This window comes from Pezoporus occidentalis, unplaced genomic scaffold (assembly GCF_034315485.1).
Source record: "Pezoporus occidentalis ecotype Australia unplaced genomic scaffold, CSIRO_AGI_Poc_V1 ctg1, whole genome shotgun sequence".
NCBI classification, from domain to species: domain Eukaryota; kingdom Metazoa; phylum Chordata; class Aves; order Psittaciformes; family Psittacidae; genus Pezoporus; species Pezoporus occidentalis.
In genome coordinates, this window is record NW_026912778.1 from 15,685,911 (window position 1) to 15,712,240 (window position 26,330).

The 26,330-nt window shown below is 39.1% G+C and overlaps 2 protein-coding genes across 2 annotated transcripts in view; one reads left to right on the forward strand and one right to left on the reverse strand.

Moving 5' to 3' along the window:
• The window catches only part of PAICS (phosphoribosylaminoimidazole carboxylase and phosphoribosylaminoimidazolesuccinocarboxamide synthase), a 40,075-nt gene extending 30,763 nt beyond the window's left edge, over nt 1–9,312 (reverse strand). Inside the window, exons 1-3 of the mRNA XM_062634674.1 lie at nt 8,910–9,312; nt 4,029–4,115; nt 484–921 (exon numbers count right to left, since the gene is read on the reverse strand). Of these exons, the coding sequence (XP_062490658.1) occupies nt 484–921; nt 4,029–4,115; nt 8,910–9,297 (913 nt within the window). The 5' untranslated portion in view covers nt 9,298–9,312. The remainder of the gene's footprint in view (nt 1–483; nt 922–4,028; nt 4,116–8,909) is intronic.
• Nucleotides 9,313–10,606: 1,294 nt separating this feature from the next.
• PPAT (phosphoribosyl pyrophosphate amidotransferase) lies at nt 10,607–23,817 on the forward strand. The gene is made up of 11 exons (XM_062605691.1): nt 10,607–10,683; nt 11,621–11,687; nt 14,941–15,147; nt 16,235–16,347; nt 16,465–16,610; nt 17,560–17,632; nt 19,335–19,486; nt 20,705–20,832; nt 21,136–21,357; nt 22,180–22,300; nt 23,642–23,817. The coding sequence occupies exons 1-11, from the start codon at nt 10,607–10,609 to the stop codon at nt 23,815–23,817; spliced, it is 1,482 nt and encodes a 493-aa protein (XP_062461675.1).
• Nucleotides 23,818–26,330: the final 2,513 nt, after the last annotated feature.

Sequence of the window (26,330 nt, forward strand, 5' to 3'; positions counted from 1 at the left end):
CAATAGTTGTCTCACTAGTTTGAGAGCCTTGCTCCAAAGGCCTGTAAAACTGGGCTATGGGGGACCATAAAAGATTGACAGATTGCATTTTAGTCTTCTAATCAAAGTCTGTAACTACAGACTTTGTTGCTCAATGTCTTCATTTTTCCAGTACCACAGTCTGACCATCAGTCTGATCCATTTTTTCATCTAAGCTGGAAACAGTCTCTTCTGCCATGATTTGGACTGAAATTGGTCCCTCTGTATCACTTTGTCTTATATTACATATTCATCTTTTCCCCCTCCTTTTGTTTCTCTGTTCCATTTAAAATATTTGGGGCAATCGCTCAGTCTGAAAGATTGCATTATAAAGTAAGACAAAACTACTAGACAAAATAGTAAGTTTCCATTCAGTGTTCTTGCTCCCCCCAGCAAATTGCTTAATCTACCTGGTTGCTTGGGGTAGGGAGGATTAAATGATATATGGGTAGCTGAAGTACTTACCTATGGAGTTCTTTTCTGATTTTGCTTCTGTCCCTTCTGGAGGCCTCTCACTTTCATCATTATGTGATTTACTTGCTTGTTCCATGGTGCTGTGGCCCAGAATAGCATCCAGTTCTTTAAAAAATTTCATACTTTTTCTTGCACTCCCTGAGTCTTGGGCACTTTTTACACTCTTGTATTCATGTTTCAGATTTTTGTATTTAGTCCTGCACTGCTTCCAGTCCCTGTCAATCCCGAACTTTTGAAGTCTAGCAGCAACCTGTTCGAATATTCTTTTATTTCTCACTGTCCCCTCTAGTTGTTGCTGGATATTTTTGTCTGACCATATGCGTATCAAAGCTCTGACTTCATTAACAGTCCAGTGTTTTCCTCCTTCATTTGCTACTGTTGGGATAAAAGTCGATGTTTTGGAAGCCTCTATTGCTGACGCTGGATTACCTGCATCGTGTGGGGTAAGGGAGAGACACAGATATAGGTTACCTGCATTGGGTGGTTGGGAAAGGACAGAGAGAATGAGAATGAAGTATGCAATTTCCTCAAGACTTGTCTCTCCAGAGAAAGACGGAGCAGAGGTGACATTAAAATAAAGCTGTTGGGTATTAATATGTCAGCATTTTTGTTAATTCTGACATTATTTCTGCCTTCTCTTGAAAACCAGTGTAAAGATAGCATATGTACCCTTAATTAATCTAAGAGGGTTTTTTCTTTCTGGCGTGACCTAATACACTGAACTTTACTTGTAACACATTTGAAAATAAAGGATGAACTGTTTTGTTGTTCAGACATTACTGCTGCATTAGCACAGTAACAAACTGTGCCCTGAGTCACTAACACTAGCTCAAGACTTTCTGCATCCATGCCATGCTTTTGGTCTTACATGTGCAGAGATTTAAACTGGGCAAGGATCTGAAGAATCTGATCCTAACTCTTTAACAAAGCACCCTGTCTGTGGGGAGCTGAGGAATGGAGACTTTTGTCTTAAGCCACACAGGGACTGGTGTAATAATGAACCTGCTTCTTATGGTACAGAACCTTCACTATGCTCACTGCAGGCCAATCAAAATCATTTGGGTCTTTTTATAAGTAAAAATTAGAGTTATCTTACTCTGCAGAACTAAGATATTTTTAAATGTTCTCCACTCTTCAACTTTATTTTTTAATATTAGGGATAATGGATGCCCTGCAATTACTTAAAACACTGAAATATGATCTCTTACAGTTTTTTAGTGTTTCCTTGCTTCTAACTATGAATTATATTGAAGTGATAAATGCATTTGCCAGTGCCTTATTCTAAAAGGGCAAGCCAGGTTATGGGGGTTTGATACCTTATAGTCACCGAACTTTGTGTGATGGCAAAAATATCTGACCTTCGCTTGTACATACAGCCCCAGTGAAGCATACTTGTGCATAACTACCTGTCTGGGGACAAACTTGTCCTAGATAGAGGCATTCTTTGCTAGTCTCTGTAATTCATTCTACTTGGGAAAAAGCTGTACTAGCAGGTGTCAGTTTTTCCCTGTTATTTCTATGTTAATCAGGACTCTGCAGCAGCCAGCCCACTGATATGTTGTTGAGGAGGATAATTTTCAGGTGACATATCTATTATGCTTTCTTCATTTCTTCCTGAGGAAGTCAAAGAAAATGCTCCTTTACAGGTGAATGCAACCATAGGAACTGCCACGCTCGACAACTGCCAGCATCAGACGGGCTGGATGTAGTCTGTGCTCAGTGTTACTGGGAGTATTTCAACTATCTGCATTTCCACAATGGTTCATTCTTCATTGCCAGATAGAGACCAGAGAGAAAAGGCTCAGGGGAAGAAAAGAGGAAGAAGAATGCAGAAGGTGTTTCCTGCACTTCCAGACAAAGACTGTGGGGCAATCTGGGAGGGATCCTTTAGTTCTTATGTAGACCACTATTTCTCACTAGTAAATTCATTTGCAATTGAGCTTACATTCCGTTGTGAATATTAGTCCAAATAACTTCTAGTGACTCAGTGTATTGCTCATTTGTTCTGCTATATTCAGAGTGGAAAACAGTGGCCTTTGCTTCTCTTTCCCTTTAAAAAACAGTGATTCAAAATATCTTACCCAGAAACACCACTTTGAAAGGAAGTTATGATCACTGAAAATTTTCCTCAGGTCTCAAATGTAATTTAGCTCTAATTTGTTTAAAAAAAATTGTTATCTCAGGGTATACGTTATTTTTTAACCTAAAAGGTGTGTTTATGCCATATCAGATTTTTTTTCTAAGCTTCCTCAAAATGAGAAATCTGCTGAAATGAAACCAAAATATACAGCAATATAGATACAAAGGCCTCAAAGTTCTCTTTCAGCGGTGTCTGAAATAGTGCCTGAAATCTAAAGACTAAGAGAGGCACTAGGTTAAGACATTTTAGTATCAATATGTACTTGAGAGCCCATGCAAACTGAAGTTAATTTGCTGGTTTCATAGAAAGCAGCTTTCTGAGGACTGAACGTATTTTAGCAAACAAAATGAATCTGGTTGCCAGTGTGTTGCAAGAGCAAGAGTGAGACAGACATATTCCTGTGAAATTTGACTCAGATTTTTAGTGCAAGAAAAGTTTTGTTTATATATATATGGATATAATTCCATGAGAGATTCTTGTCTCTTCCTTTGTTTCTTGTTATGCCAGGCAGGAGGCATATAGTGTGTAACGTAAAAGCCATAGGTTTAGGTGGGTCTTTGTTTTCTCCTTGAATATGGCACCTTGGAGATTAGTGAAGTTGTAACTGGATTGGGATGTATGCTGAGGCATAGAGGGTATATAAATATATATATAAAAATATATGTAAAGCATGAGTAGGAAATTCAGGACAGTGCTGCTCTTCATCCAGGCAAGGAATCAGCTCATTGGTTGCCTGATTCTGCCTAAAATGTTCAGGTTTCTCCATTTCCTTTAGCAGCCCCCTGAAGGGGCTCACACCTAGGATCTTTTTTCTCCTTCTGGCCTGCCAGGTTTGTGCCTTTGCTCTGTAATGACTTTCTTGAGTAAAACTATAGGATGGTTTTCCTGAGCAAAACTGGAGGATGGCTTCCGAATAGGTTGTTGTATGTGGTTGGACTTAAGCATTGCTGACCACCCTTTGCTTGGAGAGCATTGAGAAATCTGCATTATTCAGTGGGATGGGTCTGACCTCTGCATCTTTCCTGACTCAGGCCATTCACTCATGCTTGTTTTAAGAAAAAATTACATGAGTTAGAGAAAATCCACAAGTTGACATGGGTATCACACACTACCATTTGGCATACTTTCCAGTAGCATTTAATAAAATTAATCTGATTGATATGATTAAGCTATAGCATGTGATGTATTTTGAACGTGAACAGTGGTCATGCAAGTGTTGCATCATGTACAGTGGTCAATACCTAGTGATGCATTAGACTGCAAGTGGTAAAACGAGATGGTGCAAAAAGTGTGGCTGTTTTAAAGTTATGTTGATGAGAAAAGGGAATGACGGCGTATTCAAGCTATTGGAAAGTGCTGCTTTTTAGGTTTTGATCTCTGCGCCATCATACTATACCTAGTTGAACAGGTCTGACATGAGACATAAAAAGTAGTGGATCTCCTGGAGCATCCTCATCATCTTCTAAAGAAATTGATATTTCACCTGGGAAGGAAAGAGTTTTTAGATGAAAAATAAGTATGGACTAAATTAGCTTAAATTAATTTAAGTGAAAATGTCCATACACATTTGGAAGATAATAAGATTATTAACTTTGTAATCTCCACACTTAATTTGTATTTAAATTAAATTTTAAATTAATTTGGCTTGTCCCTACAAGGAGACAGAAGTTACAGGAGGTAAATGAAATTATTTTATATCTTGCAGATGAAGCCTGTTTGGAATGTATCTCAATATTTCTTGTAGAAACTGACTCGATTCTAGTGACTTGTATGCTTTCTTGACTCAGTATATGGGTTGCGTAGCACATTAAAAGGAGTTTTAAAGTAGATAATGAAAAGTAAGAGACATACAAATAAAAATAGGCTTTGCACACAGATTCAGTTAACCGCAAATCCATCCATACAACAAAAAAAAGTAAAAGAAAAATCCAAGAAGAATATGAAGATAACAAGAATGTTCTGCAAAGAATTCTGGAAATCTATGAAATTCATTAATAGCATAGGGAAAGCATGAAAGCATTGCAACTAGAGAACTGCTTTTTAAACAAATGTAAGAATGCTGACAGGATTCAGTCTAGCTTTTTTACAGTATAGCATTCCTACACTTGTTTTAAAAGTAGTATCATATCAATTTCTGTGTAAGTGTAGAAAGCAGCATATATGTCAGCTTCTGAATCAGCTTAATTTTCACGGAGGACAGACTTTTAAGTTGTTCTATGGCAATGCATTGTATTCAACCTTCCATGCTGTCAGGAGATTTGAAATGCTGATTCACTGTACAAGAGTTGAGCTACTGTCAGCTCCAGCCAGGCAGGTCACAGAGATCAAAGCTGCCTTGTTCAAAGGTGCTGCAATAGTTCGTCACAGGAACCGTACCGAGGTGCGGCTGGGATGCAGTCTGGTATCCTGACGTAGGTGAAACTGAACACTGCATTTGAAAACAGTGTCCTAAATCCTCCTGACTTTCAGCAGGGCTCAGAGTGACTCATGGATGCAGTGGCCTCATCTCCAACTGCTCCCAGCTGTCTGCCTGGCTTCCCTGGGAGGAGCTGCTACCCCCCTGCGGGCAGCTGAGGAGGGAAAGGTGTGCTCAGGCCTTCACCTCTAGCGCCTGGACTGGCGTTTGACCTGCTGAAGTGTTTGTTACAAAGGCGATGATGCGGAGGGGAAATTAACTCTGTTGGAAGGCTGCTGAGTGTGACCTGGGTCCTAGGATGAGCAGGTTTAATTACATTGTAATATCAAACAGAAACAAGTTACTATCTTAAGAACTGTTAACACACACACAAAAAGATGTTTAAATGTTTGGTGGGAAAAAAACAAGCATCTGATGAGCAAAGAAGTTACTTGATAAAGAGTACTTCAGACTCATTTTAAAAAAGGTATATAAAATACTTGTTAATGACATCTTTAATGTTAAAGTCCAGTCATGGAAAATTATGCATGAGTGGTATTTTCAAGTCAGCATTTCTGAAGGATCTTTCTGGATTTCTAGTAGCGGTCTGAGTTTTGTACATAAGATAATATTGTCATTCCTAATGCATTTTTGCCCAGACTTGGTAATATTTCTGCAATACTGGTAATATTTCTGCTATGGTAAGGTGAAGGTCAAGGAAAGTGACCAGTGAATTAATATTTAAACATACATAAAGAGAGAAATATCAAAGAGTATAAGTCACTCAACATGAATTACTAGGTGAGCTTAACTTTTGCAAATCATGTACTAGATTTATTTATACTTGATTTTTGGAACAGGCAAAACCGGTTAAGGAAATGGAAAGGTCATTCATTTGAACTCTAATGAAAGATACCATTTCTGATAGCTCACCATCACTCCACATGCATTTTCTTTGTTGTTGGTTACTAGGATAATACACAAATTAGGTTTTAAGACAGGTGAAAATGTTGTCTTTTACCTGTTATAACTAGTATTTAAGCTACAGCTGTGCCTCTGAAAACATGTTTTGGGGGACAACATGGACACCTCTGGCTTGCCCTGCTGACTGTGCTTATGCAGAAAGTGTCATCTTCCATGAACGAGCTGGGAATTAGTGTGTGTATTGCTACCACATTTGTGCTGAGACACCTCTCTCTTAGATTTGTGATTTTCAGTATTAATTTATTCAATTACACTTTCAAAAGAAAACTCATTTTACCAGATATGAAGAAAAAAACTCAAGTAAACACTAAAGAAATACCATTCAGCCCCATAAAAGTAGTCTGTTTTTAACTCTCTTCCCTTTCCTTTCCTCTCCCTCCCGAGGAATCTTAGCTTTACATTAAGGATGGATATGAGTATTTTGCTGAGGCTAAGCAGAATGGTAAAAATATAGTCACTTCTTTGGGAGCATGCCCTGTCCCTTGTCGTGCTTTTTAAACAAAACAAATTAGTATAGCTCCCGAGTTCTTCAAACAAAATGATACATGCATGGTGGACAGTATTGTTCTGCACAGGTTTTAGTTTGATGACAGTATTTTGTTCTTGCTACCCAAGTCACAAGCCTAGACATCCCTGATTCCTCCAGCTCTGTCAACATGAGGAGACTCAGCCTCTCTTTAAAGAGGGGAGGGACGATTTTCCCCCCTCTCCCTTAAGGCTCTGTGGTTGAAAGGGAGGAGCGAGAAGGGAACCTGCAGGGACAGAAATGTACTTTGGTCTGTCTGCCTTAGGGATGATGATACCCACATTAAAGCAGTCCCCTTCCTTCTGACGATCTGAGGAGGAGCAGCTAGGTCCACTGCTGGGGCTGTGGCAGCAGGCTGCCTTTGCCTCTGCTGGGAATCACATTCTTTTCCATGGGAGCAACATAAGGAATTGTGTTCCCTTCTGTGGGAGCAACACTGTCAGATCTGCCCCCACGAAAGAACTTGTGAGCATCAGCTGCAAAGCCACAGATGCCATGTTAGCCATACAAGTGCCCTTCAAAGTACTGGGCTGGGCAGACACTGCAACTCCGACTGCAGTCAGAAAAGGACTGGTCCTCTAGTACTGCAATTACTTGCCTGACCTGTATTCTTAAATGAAGAAAGTTGATGTTCTCACAGCTCTTCTCTCTGCCCCTTGTTATGGTTGTATGCATCCTTCATAGCTGCAAGACACACTTCTATCTTAGTGTATTTTCTTTGTGTCTGAATTAGGGTTGTTGTGAAAATCCTTGCATTTAAATTCTTGTACTATTATTACAGTTAGTTGCATTTACATTTTTGCTTATTCTTTCATTTGGGGTTTTGTTTTGGTTTGTTTTTTAAGGGAGGAACAGAAATGCTTATGCATTTAGGAGAGATATTTAATTATACCAGTTTTAGACCCAGACTGTCCTAATACTTCAAAATTAGGTGTGTCTCAGCCAGGAGTAATTTTTTTTTAACACATATTGTAGTGTGGGATTCACAACTGAAATTAACCTTTTCTGATTTAAATTTGCTAGAGACCTAAGGCAGATGCGAATTGGGATTAACAGTTGGTGCAGACTACACTGAAACACAGATGGTAACCTAAGGGCAGATCCTCAGATGAAGGACACTATCTTAGTTTCATGTAACAGCTTGTATTGGCCTCAGTTCTGCAAGTTTAAAAATAAAAGTGGATTGCAATACACTGTGCAGAGAGCACATGGTAAAAAAAAATGCCATTTTAATTTAAAGTGACTTTGACAGATTAGAGGCTTTCTGCTGGCGATGACAGATTAAGGTCAAGCTGTTCATTAAGGTAAACAATGACAAGAAAAATGGCAATTTATTTTACTCAGACCTGTAAAACAGTATTGTAGAGGCAGACATGGAAAGGTACTAGAGCCAGTCAGATGTCCAGCTCCTGTCCGTGCCTTTGGCAGTCTCCCCTGATACTAATGTTGAGTTTTTTGTTTTCCTAAAAAAGATTCACAATCTTAATGTAAATTGCCACGTACTGTGGGAACAAACAGCTAAGCTTTTCGTTTCTCTTTTTAGCCATGTTATTTTAGTACTTATAACTATTATTGGGGCTTATGCTTCAGTGACATTTAGAATGGGACAAGGAGATCTGAGTGATGTCAAATAGCAGATTGACCCTAATGAAATGTTAAGCACAGCTTAAATGCGTAGGTAGAGAGGGCTGAATAAAACAAGAGATGCAAATAGTCTGGTAAAAGCTCCTTCAGAAGAAAAGCAGTTGTATTCATTTGGTTTGCCTCAAAATAGTCTGATAAACGTGATGATTTTTACTTCCCTCGCTGTATTACAATTTTTAATGAGACATTATTAAATATCCCTCGTTTCTCAGATATTTAAGTTGAGTTGCTTACAAAATAATTTAATTTACCTTTAGTCATCCTATGTAAATTTTCAGTTACAGAGAAATAGGAATAAAAATCCTAAATTTCACTTATAACACAAATAACAATTTTTAAACCCCTCATGACAGCTTCACCCTTGACACCTGAATTGCAGCTCTACAAAACCTGCTTCCCAAGTACTGCAAACAGAAAGAAAACGGCTTTTCTTAATTCAATGTTTCAACTGGGTGCAGGAGCCTTGACAGGAGCCAGCATTCTCCGAGGCTGCAGTACAAGCCGTTAGCATAATTTTGCCAGAATTACGCTGTATTTACAGACTTCGACACTGGTGGGTGCTAACATTTTATTCCCCTGCGTGAGGAGCGCATCAAGTCAGTTCAAACCCTGCTGTTGGGGCTGCGCAGCCTCCGCTTCGGCTCCAGCAGCAAACTCAGGCTTCGGTTTTGTTCCCTTTGGGTGTTTAGCAAAGAGAGAGAAATAGAAGCAAAAAACCAGGTTTTTACCTTGCGTGCTCTCGGCTGTGGGGCTCGTGTTCAGCTGCGCCTCAGTCACAGAACCCATGCCGTTCTCTTCTGCCGCTAATTGTGTGACAGGTTCATATCGCAATATGGCATCCAGGTCATGGAAAAACTTCATGGTTTTAGTGACATCCCCAGAGTTGTGGGCATATTTAACCGTTCTGTATTCATACTTGAGGTTTTTGTACTTTGCACGGCACTGTTTCCAATCCCTGCAAACTCCTAACTCCTGCAACCGTTTAGCAATGTAGATAAATATCCCTTTATTCCTCAGGGTGCCATGGAGTTGCTTTCTGATGTTTTTTTCTGACCAGACGCTTAACAAGGCTTTAACCTCCTCCTCAGTCCAATGCTTCCCTGCTCCACTCTCCATGTTGAAAGTGACCTGGAAATGATTCACTATTTCTAGCCAAGATTTTGTTTCCTAGGAAACCAGGCGGCTGGTTGTCAGTAAGCTCCACCGAGATGAAAGGATCTAGTTCTACTGGCTCAAGCTGCCTGAGGGGAGTAACTTGAGAAACTGCCAAATAAGCGGGCTAGGCGCTGGATCCCGCGGGGAAAAGCCGCTGGGGCGGTGTGGCAGTGTTAACCCTTCTGCGGGAAGGGGCTGCCCTGCCAGCGCTGTCCTCTGTAATCCCCAGGACACAGGGAATACAGAGGGTCACGCTATCTTGCGCCTTAAAATAAACACACACACACATGAAAAGAGCCCCCTAAAACCCATTCGTGCCTGCCCTTGGTGGGGTGGGTGCTGCGGCAGCTCCCGCCTCCCGCGGGATAACAGCTGGGAACTATGGGGCAGAGCTGCCAGACAAGCTGCAATGGTTGATAAGACACTGATGTGGATGGGGTCATCCTGCTTTGTGTTTATTCTCAGCTGGTTTTGAATTGGTGGTCATACGTGCACATTTTAAACTCTAATATTCACTGGTTATTACTGATACTTAATGCAAAGCTTGCATACTTCAAAATCTGGCTGAATTGATAAAATTGTGTGAACTTTGAGGTAATGATATTGAGCTTCCTTCTGTTTCATTAGCACTACATGAAAGGCATAACCCAATGACTTGACAAGGGCCTTTGACTTGCGTGGGCCTTTGCTGGGATGGTTGCTTCCCTCTTTCTCACTACTAATTTTGTTGATATTTAAAGTGACAGTGCCAGTATTTAAATAGAAATTGCCTATAATATTAACATTGGAATTAAAAGTTGCTGAATGCTGTGTGTCAGCCTTTAAAGTTTACCACCCATCTTTGTATTTATAGACAAGACATCTTCCTGAGTTAAAATAAACAGGTTTAAGAATGTCTTCTATCTCTGATTTTCTCTTGAAGGTCTGTGTCAATAACAGGGTAAATTCATTCAGTTTGTTTCGTTTTGCTTTCTGCAAGCAAATGTTCTTTAAAATTTTGCTTTATGTACAGCTGGGGCTAGTGACCAATTTTAGGTCCATTAGTGACCAATTTTAGGCTCTGGAGAAGATTCATAGTGAGCATGGCCATTCTGTAGATATATTTGTGCCCAATTTTATTGTTGCTTATGCTAAATAATTCCAGTGACGCTGGTTGAGTTAAACCAGTCTAATGCACAAGCAGCATCTTATCTAATATGCTAAAAATACCCCGTTTCCTTTTTTAAGAAAAGCATCTTTGGTTTTCAGTCGTTATTACATATGGGAGTGGATGGCAGCTTACCAGTCCCCCAAAGTCCTTAGGAGAGTTACAGGCACAGTGGGCACATGGCAGCAGTTTTGTCAGAGGTAACACTGCCTTTCTCCAGAAAGCCTTTTAACAGGAGATGGAGTGGCCTGCACTGTTACCCACAAACAATCAGTCTGCAAAGCATACCTTCCCAATGGATAGGGTCTGAAATACAAGCCTTGGGCAGCCATGCAGTACTCTGCCTGCTTCCGGCAGCACAGCTTGGGGGGGGGCCCAGGCAGGCTTGGGGAGGGCTGGGAGCAAGCTGGGAAAAACACTGTCATCCCAGCTGATACAGCTCTTGCGAGCAGCAAAGCACAGCTGCCAGCCTGAGGGTGATCTGTAAGAGAAGTATTTCCATTTGCAGTGACACCGTACACCAGACTTGTTTTGCTTGAGTTCAGAAGCTGTGATGCCCGATACTAGCTTTATGTGCTCAAATGCTTTTATCGGAGTGTGCATATAGCTTTTAGAGGTGTAAATGCTAGCTTGTCTTCTTAAAGGCAAGAATGCAAAAGCTTTTCTGCAGAGGTGATCAGTGGAAGACACAATGTGGAAGACACAAAGCCATGAGTTTCTTAATACCTCTCCCCCCACCACCACCCAAAGCAGAAATAGAGTATCACTGTTGAGCCTACTACTACAGCCTAGACTACTATCACTGCAAAGTGGCTTTTCAGATTAAGCATCTGCTGTTATTTTATGCCCACACTGAAATAGGACTGCAGTAAGAGCCTGAGCCAGTGCTTATTAGTGGAAGGAGTCCTGCTGAATTCAGTGGGCTTAGGCACAAACCTTATGTGACTGTTTTGAAATGAAGCATAACATGGGCAAGAAACCAGTTGTAATTACAAGCCTGTAAAATCAAGTAACAAACAGGCATACATTAAAATTTCATGTTGTAAAGAGTAGATGAGAAAACACCAATTCACTGTATGTTAAAGCATTTCATTCTCAACATTTCAGTGCTTTATGTTAATTTTATTTTGTCCATAGGGGCCAGGAGAGTGCTGGAATTGTGACAAGTGATGGAGAGTCATCCCAGGCATTCAAAGTGCACAAGGTAAAATGTAAATTAATGTTTTTTAGATGCCAAGCCAAGATGCATGAAGGTTTGTTTCAGCTAGGAAACAGAATAATTAGGAATTAACATGTTATGATGGGCTGTTTTGTTTTGTCAGTAACATTATTTGTTATTTGTGCAGTTTCTGTTGTGATGTTTGTTTAGTGATGTAATGTTTAAAACAAATACGCCAACATTATCCTGTATCAACATTATGTTCATGTTACAAAAACTATTTATCAAAGTCACCCTGCACCTAAGGCGTTAACTCTGGAGATCTGGAATAGCAGCAATGCAACTTGAGATGAAGAGGAAAGAAATACAGTTACAGGCTATGCACAGGCAAATGGAGAACTAATTCTTGAGTTAGTGAGACTCAAGGAAGTGGCAGCTTTACCCATAGGTAAAAATAAACAGAATAAAAGATAGCCTTCATTCATTCTTCAGCTGAGGGAATCCCAGGGAAAGTTAAAAGACATAAAATGGCCATAGCCTCAAAAGTACTGTGCAATGCTCTGGGGATATTTCTGCTCATTCTGTATTGAACAGTGATCAGGAAGAAAATAATAATCAGCCTATTCCATCCTGGAAGAGGAGAAGATTGGAAATAAAACTATATCACGGAATAACCATGGGGCAATTCTTGATGTGTGTCCTCCAACCACAATCAAAAAGCAGTTCATCTTCACGACCAGAGGTCTCTGGGGAAGATTAAGATTCAAATCAGCCCAAGACTAAGACTGCTTTGCTGCATCAGTATGTGTATCTATGAATGTCTGCTCAATGCATCATGCAAAACCTTGTCTCTTCAGGCAACATGTTTCTCACCTCTTTCGGCATTTCCCCCTGCTATCTGTTACTTACAGTCTGAGTCACACGCGCACATACACACACTTTTGAATGCAGCTCTTCTCAACTTCAGCACCATGTTGTCTGTCCTTCATTCCTGCTCCTGCTTGGGTTTCAGCTTTCCATAAGGTTTCTAGTAATTTCAGCTTCCTTTAAAGGGGGCTGCTTTATAAATCCTATAGTAGAAAGTATTTCTTAGAATGAACTTCCAGCAGTGTTTCCATGTTACTGAGCTGCAACACTTAGCTGTCACACTAAGAATTTAATTGACTATATGATCATATTAGCTTTGATACTTTAAGAGTTGCAGAGCATGTGATGATTTCTTTTATCCTTGCAATATGCTCATCAGCTACAGCTCTTTAAAAACTGTAATAACCACAGTGTAACAAAGAGCTTGTGGAATACAATTTGCATGACTTGTTTAATCCTGGAAGTGGTGCTAATGTAACAAACATTTGGGTCTGTTACACTGGTGAAAGTATATTTAGGACTCTGACTTGTAAACTAGTCCATAAAAATGTCAGCAGTTAGGATGCTGCTGTACCTGTTTGTCTTCCAAACCCTTTTTGACTCTTCATAGCAGAGACAACAGAATGGAAAAGGTGCCTGCTTCTCACTTCATCAGTTTACTCATTTTTGTCGACAGCTTAAGGCAGTACTGGAATGAACTGGAATGCCCAAGGCATGTGTATGTGTTCCCTTGTGATTGTTGCCAGCCTAAGACCACAGATTGATAGCCCTTTACAAAGGACATTAATCTGTAGTTTTAATACCTCCCAGAAGGAATCATCCAGATTTGTCTGTCAGAGACTTTCAGCTAGATTTGTGTAACAGAACATTATTGTCATACTGTATTAACCAGCTCAGGATGTGGAAAAATTTACATCTCTTGTATAGACATAGCGATGTGAGAAGGAGAAAGACAGACTGACTGTTTCACACTTGGATATACAGAACAATAAAGAAGCTTTGCATAATACAGACATAAAATTGTCTTCATTGGGAGTTTTTTATACTGGTGTAATTCACATTCAGCATCCCACACCAGCATAGTCTAAATCTGAGGAATATTTCAGACGGCAATTAAAAGATTATGTACTTGTGTAACCAAATCTGGTTTAAAAAAACATTGCTTGTTTAAGCTATTGCAGTGCTTAACTTGGCTACATCAGTTAAGACCGGACCTGTCAGATCTCCTGTCAAGATAAAGTTGACCTAAGTAAAATAGGAGTGCATGACTGCATTTCTGTACATATATGAGAACAAAACACAGACTTTAGACCACCCTTTATTTCATCTGTGAGACAAGAGATAATAATTTATTTGGCATAGAGTTTGTTGACTCATTAAAGCAAGCTTATACCAGCTCAACTGTTGAGGCAGTAACATTTTAATGTAAGTATCCTAAAACCACATGTGTAACCATAGCTTCTTGGTATTCCAACTCCATAGCAGTCACAGCAGAAAATACCCTAAAGCTGAGCTTTCTTTAAGCTTTTCTGGTTGAGCTCTGAAAACAGTTCAACCAATTTCTTTCCTTCCTGTCCCATCCCACTCTCTTGTCGTTGTACCTGCAACACAAGTTATGAACCATTCACAGCTTTGGACCTTTCCTATGTATCTTTGAAGGTCCTAGAGGAGTGTTATGTGTACTGTTGTGTGTATCACAATTGCCACGCACGATAGGGAAACCAAGCACTAGAAGGATGTAAGTATTTCCCACAGGCAGTGGCAGAAGCAGGAGTTTGTAGGAGGGCCTGGAATCCAGTCTTTAATATCTACTCTCTGTGTATGGTTTTTCAGACTATTCTTGCTACTGAATTACCTCCACATAGTGCTTGTTGCCAAACGATGCTCCTGATGTTTGACTAGAAAGTTTTGATGCATTTTTGCTTCACATAGAAGGCAACCTGGCTATATGAAAAATCTGTTTTAAGTAAACAGTGACATCTCTTGAGAAAGCTTTACTTCTGACATTGGCAAGAATGACAGTGGGATCTAACAAACATTATCATGGGCCCAGTATAAAAGTAAATCCAATATACTGCCATCCTGTAAAAGGTATTATTTACATAGAATTTCCTTCTGGCAGTCCTTTTGTCTGGTGTTTTTAAACAATATGTTGTTTTGGTAGCGTTTTTCGGAAGATGTATTTTTAGTAAGAGAATACATTGTTACATGAAAATCCACAGCACAAAGATGTATACTGCTTTATTTAAAAACAGAGTAATGGCATCTGGTATATCACTGTGACACCTACTCAGCTTCTTTCTTTCCCATGTCTTCCCAGTTATTTGCCTTTTCACTTAAATTTGCTTGCTTTAAAAACAAACATGAGGAGAAATTAGAAAGTTGCCAGGAAAACAAAACTAAACAGAACTTTTATTTTTTTCTCCCAAAGGGAATGGGTCTTATAAATCACGTCTTCAATGCAGACAGCCTGAAGAAGCTGTATGTTTCCAACCTCGGTATCGGGCACACAAGGTACTCCACCTCAGGAATTTCTGAGCTACAGAACTGCCAGCCTTTTGTTGTAGAGACTCTTCATGGGAAGATCGCTGTGGCGCACAACGGGGAGCTAACAAACGCTATACAACTCAGGAGGAAGGTTGGTATCCCCAATACACTTGCTCTGACTTTTCCTTAATGTTAAGCTGCTTGGGGTAGTGAGACAGCACCATAATCAAAATAGATCATTTGGGGGGGAGAAAGGTCCCAGGGAGGGGAGGCATTTGTAACTGTCTTGGGGGATAATTCACCAGTCGTCTAGGCTGATGGTCACATTCCTATTGATCGAGTGTTGATAGTGTTTGGCTAGAATGGTATGTGCTAAAAAGGCAAATAAAATTTAGCAGATGTTTCATTATGAAATAACACCTATGATATATTCCATCCAAAAGAGTTCATATTCCTGCACCGAAGCAAATGTATGGAATGCCCAAAGGAGCCTGCCCATCGTTAATCAGAGCCACAAGAGTATAAACAGATGGGAGAAAACAACAGTGATGAGGAAATGCAGACAGTGGCAAATCTTTTCCATGATTGTAAATGATCTCTTAAGATAAAAGTTAGGAACTGTAATACATACAGCATTAAATGGGTTGTAATAATTAGCTAGATACACTGAAGATTCTCTTTTCCTTTAGAAGCGTAAATACACCAAGGCAGAATAATTAGGCTGACGAGATTCAGCAGACTTCTAAGTTGTGGGATTTTCATTTTTTAATCCCATTCTGTTTCCGTTCACGCCTCTTTTTGTTGTTGTTGCTCTGTTCCTAAATCACCATTCAGCCTTGTTATCTCTTTCTGTATCTGCTATAGGTGATTACATATTTTCCCTTGTATATTTTTACCTCTCTTCCCAGAGCAAGCAGGAGGACAAAGCTAAGTAAACAACCAAACCATGAATTTATGCCCTGAATATTGTTGTTATTAATTTTGGTTGCATGCAGGGCAAAGGATGAGATGCAAAGGGAGAAATGTAGTACCAGTCATAGATGACTGTATCTGCTCTTTTATCATATTTGGTTTGTTGGAAGAAGTTTGATGTTACTGTGATCTGATCCACTGAAGCGGGGATCTGTTTAAAAACATTAGTTCATTGCACAAAGGTGTTGTTCAGTTAAAATCTGAGCAGTGTTACGTGGGATTTTTCTTTTTAATGTTGTTAACACTTTTGCTTTGTGTCCTAAAAGCTTATGAGGCATGGTGTAGGGCTGTCGACCAGTTCTGACAGTGAGCTGATCACCCAGCTGCTGGCTTTCACACCTCCTCTAGAAAATGACGATACAGCCGACTGGGTGGCAAGGTGAGGAGGATGGGTTTCAGAAGCAAGAACAGCATCTCAGCATGATATGTATGCAGCTGTAAATGCACACAGCTGTTTGTGTGACACACGATTATGTTCACCTTTGTCTCATTTCAGAATAAAAAATTTAATGAATGAAACTCCAACTTCATATTCATTGCTAATTATGCATAAAGACATAATCTATGCAGTACGTGATCCATATGGGAATCGCCCACTCTGCATTGGTCGCCTTATTCCAGTAGGGGACATGAATGGAAAAGGTAAACCATACACTCATATTCATATAGTTTGTGCCTGAAATCACTGATATATAAGTAATTAAAGCTACATTTACTGAGAAGTAACCAGGAATATGCGATGCAAAGGTCAGGTTTGAAAATTTAAAACAACAAAAAAATGTTGGTAAGGAAAAAAAAAATATAGGAAGTCTGGAAATATCTTTCCTGTTCCCAGCAAAGGGGAATTCTACTTGCCTGATGTCAGTGTCAGAATTAGGCAGCCCAGCTGTAACAGAGTATTTGTGAAAAATGTAATTAACATCTCATAAGCCGAACAGGAAAGCAGGGATGAACAGAATCACAGAAGGGTTGAGGCTGCAAGAGACCTCTGGAGGCCCTCTGGTACAAATGCCCTGCTCAGGCAGGGACACTTAGAGCTGGTTGCTTGGGCCACTGTACAGTCCAGAAACAAGTCTGGTTTCTTCTTTTCTTCTGTAGTAAGGTGGCTGAAAAGTGCTGGATTATTGGCAATACATTTCTAAATTTCAAGCACTCCTGGTCACAGGTAGTATGGCAACAGAAAACTATGCAGTAAGTTTATGGAGAAAATTATTTGTGTTCCTGTTTAGCCTGCAAATCAGCATTTTCCATGGAGTGAGATTAGAATCTGTTTGTATAAAAATAATTTAAAGGCAAAGTAGTAAATGCTCCTATATCTTCACAAAACTTGGTAATTTTAACCACAAGAAAAAATATCAAGACTTTTTTAAAGCTTACAAGCATTCCTGCGTTGTAGGAATTCAGTATGTTATTATTTTTCTTTTAATAATATTACAGAAACTTTGGAATTCTACTTTTTGGTTTTAAATTATAACAGTCTTGTGCACTTGGCAACCTAAACAAAGCAGATACTGCAGCAGAAATGTAATGGTGTATGGGGTAACAGTAACAAGAATTGTGGTCTGACTCCAACTGAAATCTTTCGTTTCAGGAAAAGATAACAGTGAAACAGAAGGATGGGTAGTCTCTTCTGAATCCTGTAGCTTTTTGTCTATTGGTGCAGAGTAAGTGCCACAGTTCTCTGAAATCTCTCCTCAGGCAGCAATTAAACATTAAGCCTCAAATTGCCAAATATCATAACCTATTACAATATGAAAGACATGAAAGAATAGTTTGTTGAGTGGTTTGGAGGTTTGGTGTTTTTTTGGCGGTGCTCTTTTTTGCCAGTTTATTATCGTGAACAGATCAGTGTAAAAGAAGAATTATGTGTTCAGGTAGTCACAGTGAAGACAGCTTTACTGTGTAGTCTTTACTTTTTAATTTTTGACTTTTTAATTTTAGGCATGTTTGCAGCAGAATAGCAAAATAATTCTTCAATCACAGAAAGGTTACACTACTGGTAGCTCACAGGGTGGGTGGACTAACCTGAGCTGTAGCATATGCTGTCTAACAAAATAAGCTTGTTTGAAAAAAATGATGGGCACCTGAATCTATTTCCATATATATGCCAACATCCATCAGAGCCAAAACATGAGATCACATTTACATGACCGCTCGAGCTAAGATCCTCTGAAAAGAAAGGTGTGATACTTTTTCTGGACAAAAAGAGATGGGTAAGAGGCTCTTTAAGAGACCACAGATTTGGAGTGGAAGGCAACTGTGAACTAGAACATGATTAAAGTAAGAAAAATTATGAGGAAGCATATTTAATTTTCTAATCAGGCAATATAACTGTGCATTTTGGGACTAGACTAGTAAGTAAAGTTGCATCCTCTTAAAATAAAACTGTGAAAAAATTGCATTAAGAACACAACTACCAAACAAAAAGATATGTAAAGCAAAATGAGGCAGCAATGTGACAGCACTTTAGAGGTCTTAATTCCATTCCGCAGTGTTTTATTGCAGGTGTGGTGTTCTGTGTTCCCTTGATGTAACTTCTACACTGTCTCTGTAGGAACTATAAGCTGTTGGTAATAGGGGCTTTCTTGAGACAATTTATTCTATGTATGGATAAAAATAACCATTTTCTGAAACTTCTTTAAAATCTCTGTTAAGAAAAGCTTATCATGCAGGACCATCAGCTGAAGCCTGTGGGCTTTCAAAGGAAGCAATTTTGTCTGAACTTCTTGTGTAGACAGTGCTGCTCTCTGCTAATGCCAGTATTTTGCCAGTCAATAATCACAGATTTGCTCACCTCTGATTTGTATCTGCAGAACATTTCAATGCTTTGGGATAGATTTAGATTGAAATTGTTAGAATAGCCACCCAAGGATCTAGAAAAATGTTTAATAAGGTTAAACACTGTAACATAATAAACCTAACACTGTTCCATATTGCTTCAGATAGGAGAATTGGAATGTAATTTCCAGTTAGCTTTACGTTCATTCTGGTTTTTTCTATTGCATTTTAATGTTAATTAGCTTTCACAGAAAAGTCCTCTAGTATTGATCCAGGACTAAATTATTAAAATATATTTTATCTCAATGAAGCCTGTACTAGACTTGAGTATTGTACATCTCCCATATAGGAAGAATACCATAATTCTCAGGTGCTGAGAATTTGTTTATTGCTTTGGAGTATCAATTCATACTGTTTTAGTAAGGTTCACTTGTCTTAGTGTGTTGGTCTTGAAAACCTCCAGGTCACATCCTAAGACAGAAGCAAATCATTGTGCTAGGATGTTCCTGTCAGTTGAATCTTTTTAATATTTCAAAACTACCATCCAGGTTCAGGACATTTCTAAATGCTGTGTATTTCTCTTTCAAGGTACTATCGTGAGGTCCTTCCTGGAGAGATTGTGAAAATATCCAGATACGACGTCCAGACACTGGATGTTGTACCAAGACCTGAAGGAGATCCGTCAGCATTCTGTATCTTTGAATATGTTTATTTTGCAAGACCAGATAGTATTTTTGAAGGTGAGAATATAATAATGTACAGAGCTCCTTCCTGAATAGTGGGAGATGTTACTGTGGAAAACAATTACTCTGGAAAGGATCTGGGATCATAGATGCAGGGTACCACTGACTATGACCTTGATTCACCTTCCTGTTCCTGGCTGTGCATATGGCCTCAGTCAGGCTGCCTGCCTAGTCCCATGGAAGGGATGAGGAGCCACAATCATGATGAAGGTAGAGGAAATATCCCTTAAAAGTGAGAGTCTTAAGAGAGGAACTTTATTGGTTCTTGGAATACTTTTTAAATGACTTCTGAAATAGGGTATGGAAAAAAAAAAACAAAAAACCTCAAACCCAAAAACCAACCTATTTTGGGATTTTCTTTGCAAGAAAGGGTTACTTCAGGAAGATGCTCTTAATATAACTTGTAAATCTGTGCATTATCCAAGTACTTGGGGTTGTCGGTTGTCAGTCTGATGCTTTTATTATTTCAGTAGAAGTCATCAAAAATTACCTCACTGGCAAAGATATAAGGCAGGACTCATACCTATCAAAGAACCTATTTTCTTGGCTTTCTATGGACATGCCATCTGTTGATCCAATACAGTTCCCCATCCTCATAAAGCCAGTTTCACCCTACATCCCTTTTTCTCATGATCCTCTTGCCCTTCAAATATCCTCATTTCTTATATTCCTCAGTACTGCTGCTGTACCCTTGGCTGTGCCTTATCTCATCACAGTCCCTCCGGTTCCCTCCCATGCTGCAAATGCTTTATGACTTTAAAAGCTTCTGAGGCCTCTCATGCCTTTACTAATTTTGGGGTAAATTTTGCCTCCTGATTCAAAATTAGTAACTGGACAAAGGCAAACAGCAGGATTACACAAACCTGGTCTGCTGGGAACAGCAGCCTAAAAATAGAATATGCATGTTATAAACAAGCAGGCATAATTTCTACTCTTTTCTTTCTTTAAATACATTTTGTATCATCCACAGGACCTTTAGTTACCAGATTAGGGCAAACTGGATTTTAATTCTCTGTGTAGTGATATGAATATGAATGTTAGAATATGGCATTATGGAAGGAAATAAAAAATGACCTTATGTGAGTGAATGTTTATTAGTTGTGGAGCTCTTCTCACTGACTCCTATGCCTGAACTTGCCAGAGAGATTTGTACAGCAAACTGAGAGGAAATCTGAATTATGCATACCAGGAAAAAACACTTCTTGCTGTTCTTAGGTCAGATGGTGTACTCAGTCAGGAGAAGATGTGGGCAGCAGCTTGCTATTGAAGCACCTGTGGAAGCAGACCTGGTCAGCACTGTCCCAGAGTCTGCAACCCCAGCAGCTCTTGGTTATGCTCAAAAGGTATATGTTAACCTGTCTTTTTCTCCTCCAAGCATATTTACAATGAGCTCTTTTTGTAATGGAATATAATGGTATGAGCTGTTAGTTTTGTATTGATAAAGCTTTATACCTTGAGTATGCACAGTACTCCTATTGAGTCATCTGCACTTGTATTTTTCTGTCACTATTCCACTATATTAAGGTATTTCAAAGTTTTTTGGTTACTGTGAAGTCATATTAAGTCCTAAGGTTGCTTTAAAAAAACAGTAGCTGAGAATAACCAGCTCTTTAGATTTTAATTCTGTTTAACTCTCCTGTTTACAGTGTGGACTACCATATGTTGAAGTACTCTGTAAAAACCGATATGTAGGAAGAACATTTATCCAGCCAAATATGAGGTTACGGCAACTTGGTGTTGCAAAGAAGTTTGGCGTTCTGTCTGATAATTTTAAAGGCAAGCGAGTTGTTATCATTGATGATTCAATTGTGAGGGGCAATACCATTTCACCCATAATAAAACTACTGAGAGAATCAGGAGCCAAAGAGGTAAGTTAATTTTCAGTTAGCACAATACAGATGTAAACTGAAGACTGATAAGAGGGTAAAGCACTGGTCTTTATTTGTACTACACATGGTTTCCTTATTTAAAAGGGCAGGTGTGCAAAAAAGACAATGCCTAGTGCATGTTTATTGTGAATCATAGAATGATTTGGGTTGGAAAGGACCTAATTCCAACCCCCCCTGCCATGGGCAAGGACACCCATGACAGATTAAGGCATTTCTTTTGTATGACTGTGAAATTTGTGTGATTTAAGGGGTTAAGGGGAGAGGAACAGGTCTCCATTTATGAAGCATTATCTGGCAAATAGAGAATAGAAGGCAAATTAGTTAGTATCAGAAAATCAAGTATTGGTGTGGTATTCCTGGCATGTGTGACCTGTGGTACTGCATTAAGTACAACCACATATTTAAATAGCACATGCCTTAAGTTACCAGAGCACACTGGGTTTAATTAATTAAGACTTTTTAATGAAATGGAGAGTGCAAGTCTGTCACTGGAGAAAAAATGTTGTGTATATTTGATTTTGTAAACCAAAACATGTGCGTCAAGGACTGAACACCACAGAAGCAAAGCAAAATCAGGATGGGAACCTTTTACTATCATTAGGAAATACTGTAAAATAAATCCTAAAACTTTCTTTCTCTCCTGCTGTGTTGGCATCTGAAAAAAAAACTTACTTTTAACTCTTCCGTGCAGTGCTGTGTTCTGTTCTTCATGATTATTTGCCTAACTGGGGCTTTGCTGTTCTGTTATGGACTACTGACCTTCACCACAGCAGTCTTGTTTGAAACTCTGTTTTTATTCAGGTACACATCCGCGTGGCTTCACCTCCCATAAGATTTCCTTGTTACATGGGAATAAACATTCCAACTAAAGAAGAACTCATTGCCAACAGACCTGAATTTCATGATCTTGCAAACTATATAGGTAAGTGCTACTCTTTTCTTTTTTAAGAGAGGGAGTTTTCACCTGTAGGTATTTTATTGTCCACATCAAAGTAAAAGCACAGCACACCAAGGCAACAGTGACAAAACTGACTAAAAACTCACCAGGCTGATACACTAAATTCTGCATCATGAGTACCCTACAGATCAAAACAGTTTAGCTACACACTTTTTTTTAACACAGTGAATTATATTTCTCCAAAGAACAGAAAACATTACAATAATTGCATAACTGTAAGTTACAAATAAGGCGTGACAGCAAAGCCTTCCATACTTAAAGCTCCTTCTGGGAAACTTTTACAACAGTAGGCAAAACACCAGGAAGAAAATCTGTCCTATGATGAAAAGCTAATGTAGTTCTCACTTTCATGAGATGTTCATAAAAATATGTTTGGAATTTGTGAACACCCACTGTTTTTCTACAAACTTAAATTTATGTAAATAATTTAACTGTATTATGTATTTCACTTTGAAAGAAATGACACTTAAAACTCATCAAAGAATGTTAAAAACAGTCTCAAATTCTAGAATGAGTCATGTTTGCAACAAAACAAAAGAACCAGCAGCTTTTGTTCTTTGTGATGAGGCAAATAATCTCTTCATAGGGTATCAGCAACAGAAGTCGTGAAGGCTTGTGAGTGAGGAGATCTATACAGGCATGGCCTACTGGGCTGCAAAATACTTTTTTAAATGGTTTAAGAACATAGTTGTAGTTACAGTTAGAAAACTGTAAACTCTTGAGTTCTTGCATTAAATACTCTCATAGTCTAGTTCTTTTACACACTATCACTGTGAAGGTACACTGAAGTATTTCAAGTCTTTAAGTATTATTCACAAAATAACGAGTGAAATAATAATGTGAAAATGCTATCAAACTTTCCTACTACTAGAACATTCCAATGAACTGCATTGTTTTTTAACATGATGGTCTTCCCCTCACCCAAGTCCCAGTAAGAGTTTGTAGTCCCAGGTGCTCAGTCTGGGATGCACATTTGGTACCCTGAACTACAGTGTAACTATGGGAAACTATGCAGAGTTCAGGGAGTCTTAAGACACCCTCTGGACTTTATTCCTGTTTTGGCAGTATGTGTGACATATTTGTTCCCATCTCAGAACATTCAGTCTCTATTTCAGTGAGTTGCTCCCTGCATGAAGAATTTGAGAACAGAAGGCTTACTATGGCCTGATAATTTTTCATACCCATTCTCTTTAGGTAAGGTTATCCACCTGACATCATAGTCCATACCATAATGTAACTGCATGTCCAAAGAGCACTGCATCTGGTACAATATTGCAGCTTTAACTGATTCTTTATTTCCTCTAGGAGCAGACAGTGTTGTCTACCTTTCTGTGGAAGGGCTGGTATCATCCGTGCAGGAAAGCATCAAAGCGAGGCAAGAGAATGAGAGCAGCCTTAAAACCCAGAAGTCGCGTGTTGGAAAGATTGGTCACTGCACTGCGTGTCTCACTGGAGAGTATCCTGTAGAGCTAGAATGGTGAAGTGTTAGTGGATGGACATGAGCCCATCTGTTGCTGAATGTACCTTTTTCAAAGATTCCTTCTTGCCAATAGTTTTTTTACATTTAGGGTACTATGGAAAGCTTATTACAGCTAACCCATTACTGCTACTAAACCACATCTTTACAGTAAAGACTTACAGAAAGTCTGATGTGTTGATGAAAACAATGTAAGCAGATTAAAATACAAAATCATAGTTTTGATGCACAGTTGTGCCTTCTATTTTCTCATAAAATATTATAAAAGCCAAAGTTTTTTTAATTATATAAAGGTCCCAGAGGTGGGTTTTTTTTTTTGTTTCAGTCTTGCCCTGAAAGATATCCCTGTTAGAATTGTTCATAAATCGTGGGTCGTGTGGTCTAATTTCAGTTTACCAAATTCTTAATACAGAAGAATGTGAAGTTTGCTTTTCTCCTTTGGAAAAATACCGGTTTCTGAAGAATTAAGTTGCTTCCTCAGCAGTTCTTGCTTAAGCTTTTTAAAAAAGTGCCTAACTTTTGCCAATGTAGCTCAACAGCCTTTATTAATCCCCAGCCTTTGTAACAGACTCTATGAACATGATGTCTCGTATATAATTTAAAAAAAAATGAAGACTCAGGGAAACACTCTGCCAAAAGCTCTCTAGTTTCATAACTTTAAAATTCTCTTTTTGAACTCCAGTGTAATTACATTATCTTCATGTGCTTTCATCAGTTGCCAATAGGATGTGGAAGGACAAAAAAATACTTGGCACTGCCATTTTTTTCCTGTTCTACATCTTGTTTTCTCCAGGACGAGTCCTGACAATTTCTGACGTGTGAGCTCACACTCAGTGTGCTTTTCACATGTCAACATCCAAAGTAAACCTAAAGTCAGTCTTCATTTTCAATAGTAAAAATGATGTACCAACTGAAGATTATGAGTTGTTTCGGGTATAGTCTTATTTTACTATATTACTGCTGTTAAAATAGATGTAATGTTTCAGAAGAAAAAAGTTCTGAAGAACCATTCGCTTTTGAATGCATTATGTATTTTTTAACTGGTCACTGTATACATGAAGATCACTTGGACTTGCTGAAAATGGTAAAGCACTTTTGGAAAACTACTGTGAATTTACACACAATTGTAAAACTATTTTGTATACCTCGGTTTTGTTCACTGAATACCAGCAACTTCATTTTAGATTTTCTATTTAATATTGTGTATTTTGGCCTTATAATTGTGACACTGTTTAAAAAAAAATAGGTAAGAGCTTCTTCCATCCCCATCATCTTCCATACAGTTGAGAATTACAGCACTGGTGACTGAATTCAAAAGTGAGCTTTCTTACATGGGGGCTTATAGCAATAGTGCTTGACAAACAATCACAACACAGAAGTCCCAGTTCAAGAAAGCATGTACAAGAAGGGGTAAGTCGAGCTCTTAGGTTAAAGATACATATGAGAAGCCCTTTCTATAGGAGATAAAGATGCACGGTTTAACAAGGCTGCAAGCAGAAGTCTACTGATTTACTTTAAAAATTGTCTCTAGAACAGACTGAAAATGAAACTTGTGCAAATATTCTTTTAACAGGTTTTTAACAAAACTGGTATTTTTGAAGTCTGGCAATAATTGCTGAAATGGGATTTGAGCATTAGGTGGCCTAATTCCTATTTAATGAGTCCTAATGCCCTTTTCCCCCTCCACGTATGAACATGAAATTTCAAAGTCTGCTACCATAAGCACTGTAATTTTTAGATACACTACATGCCTAATCTTTAGGGCATATTTTTCAAAACCTTAAGTTAAAAATGAGGTATTTTCCATGTATCACTGTATTCTCTGCCAGCTGGGTTTATGTTTTGGGTTACCTGGCTTTTTTTTTAATCACATATAGCAGGACATACATCTGCAATGCTGAGGGAGAAAACTCTCATTTGGGGTGTTGCTATTTGTATTATGTGAATGTTTTCTTGTGAAACTGTTCCTGCTGTATTACCAACGTGCAAGTGTGCCAATTATAATTTACAGAATGTGACAAAGCAGTAGAAAGCTGATGCCTAACCTCTCCCATAGCTAATATTAAACATGGTTATGAACGGGTCTTCCCTGTCTCTCTCCCTTCACTGGCAGGCAATACGCATCGAAAGTTTCTTTAAATAAAGTCACTGTGAAAGCGCCTCAAAGCTGGACCAAAATCGTTTCATGTCCCGCATTAAACAGCCCTCTCCAACCCCACACCCCAGCCCAGCCCATACTGCATTACCGGTGCCGGCTCCCACCAGCGCCCTCTCAAACCCAGCCGACAGCCCTTTCACCCCACCGAGCTCCCGGCAGCAAAGGGTAATAACCCTCCGCAGAGGCTGCGGCAACAGCTGACCGAGCGACTACATGGATACAGATATAACTGAACTCCTGAGTGTGGCGGGCAAACCATGCCCCTTCACCCCGGCCACCTGCTGGTATTTCAGCCCCCTTCTCATGTCTGAAGGAAAAGCTGCCGAAGTGCCCTAGCATCCTCCCTATTCATCTCACCC

What these genes read in the sequence shown, in the direction of transcription:
- PPAT (XM_062605691.1), top strand. Translation starts at nt 10,607, where the DNA reads ATGGCAGCTTACCAGTCCCCCAAAGTCCTTAGGAGAGTTACAGGCACA. An exon ending in CTCTTGGTTATGCTCAAAAG is followed by an intron (nt 20,833 to 21,135) that starts GTATATGTTAAC and finishes TCCTGTTTACAG; the next exon opens with TGTGGACTACCATATGTTGA. An exon ending in TGATCTTGCAAACTATATAG is followed by an intron (nt 22,301 to 23,641) that starts GTAAGTGCTACT and finishes TATTTCCTCTAG; the next exon opens with GAGCAGACAGTGTTGTCTAC.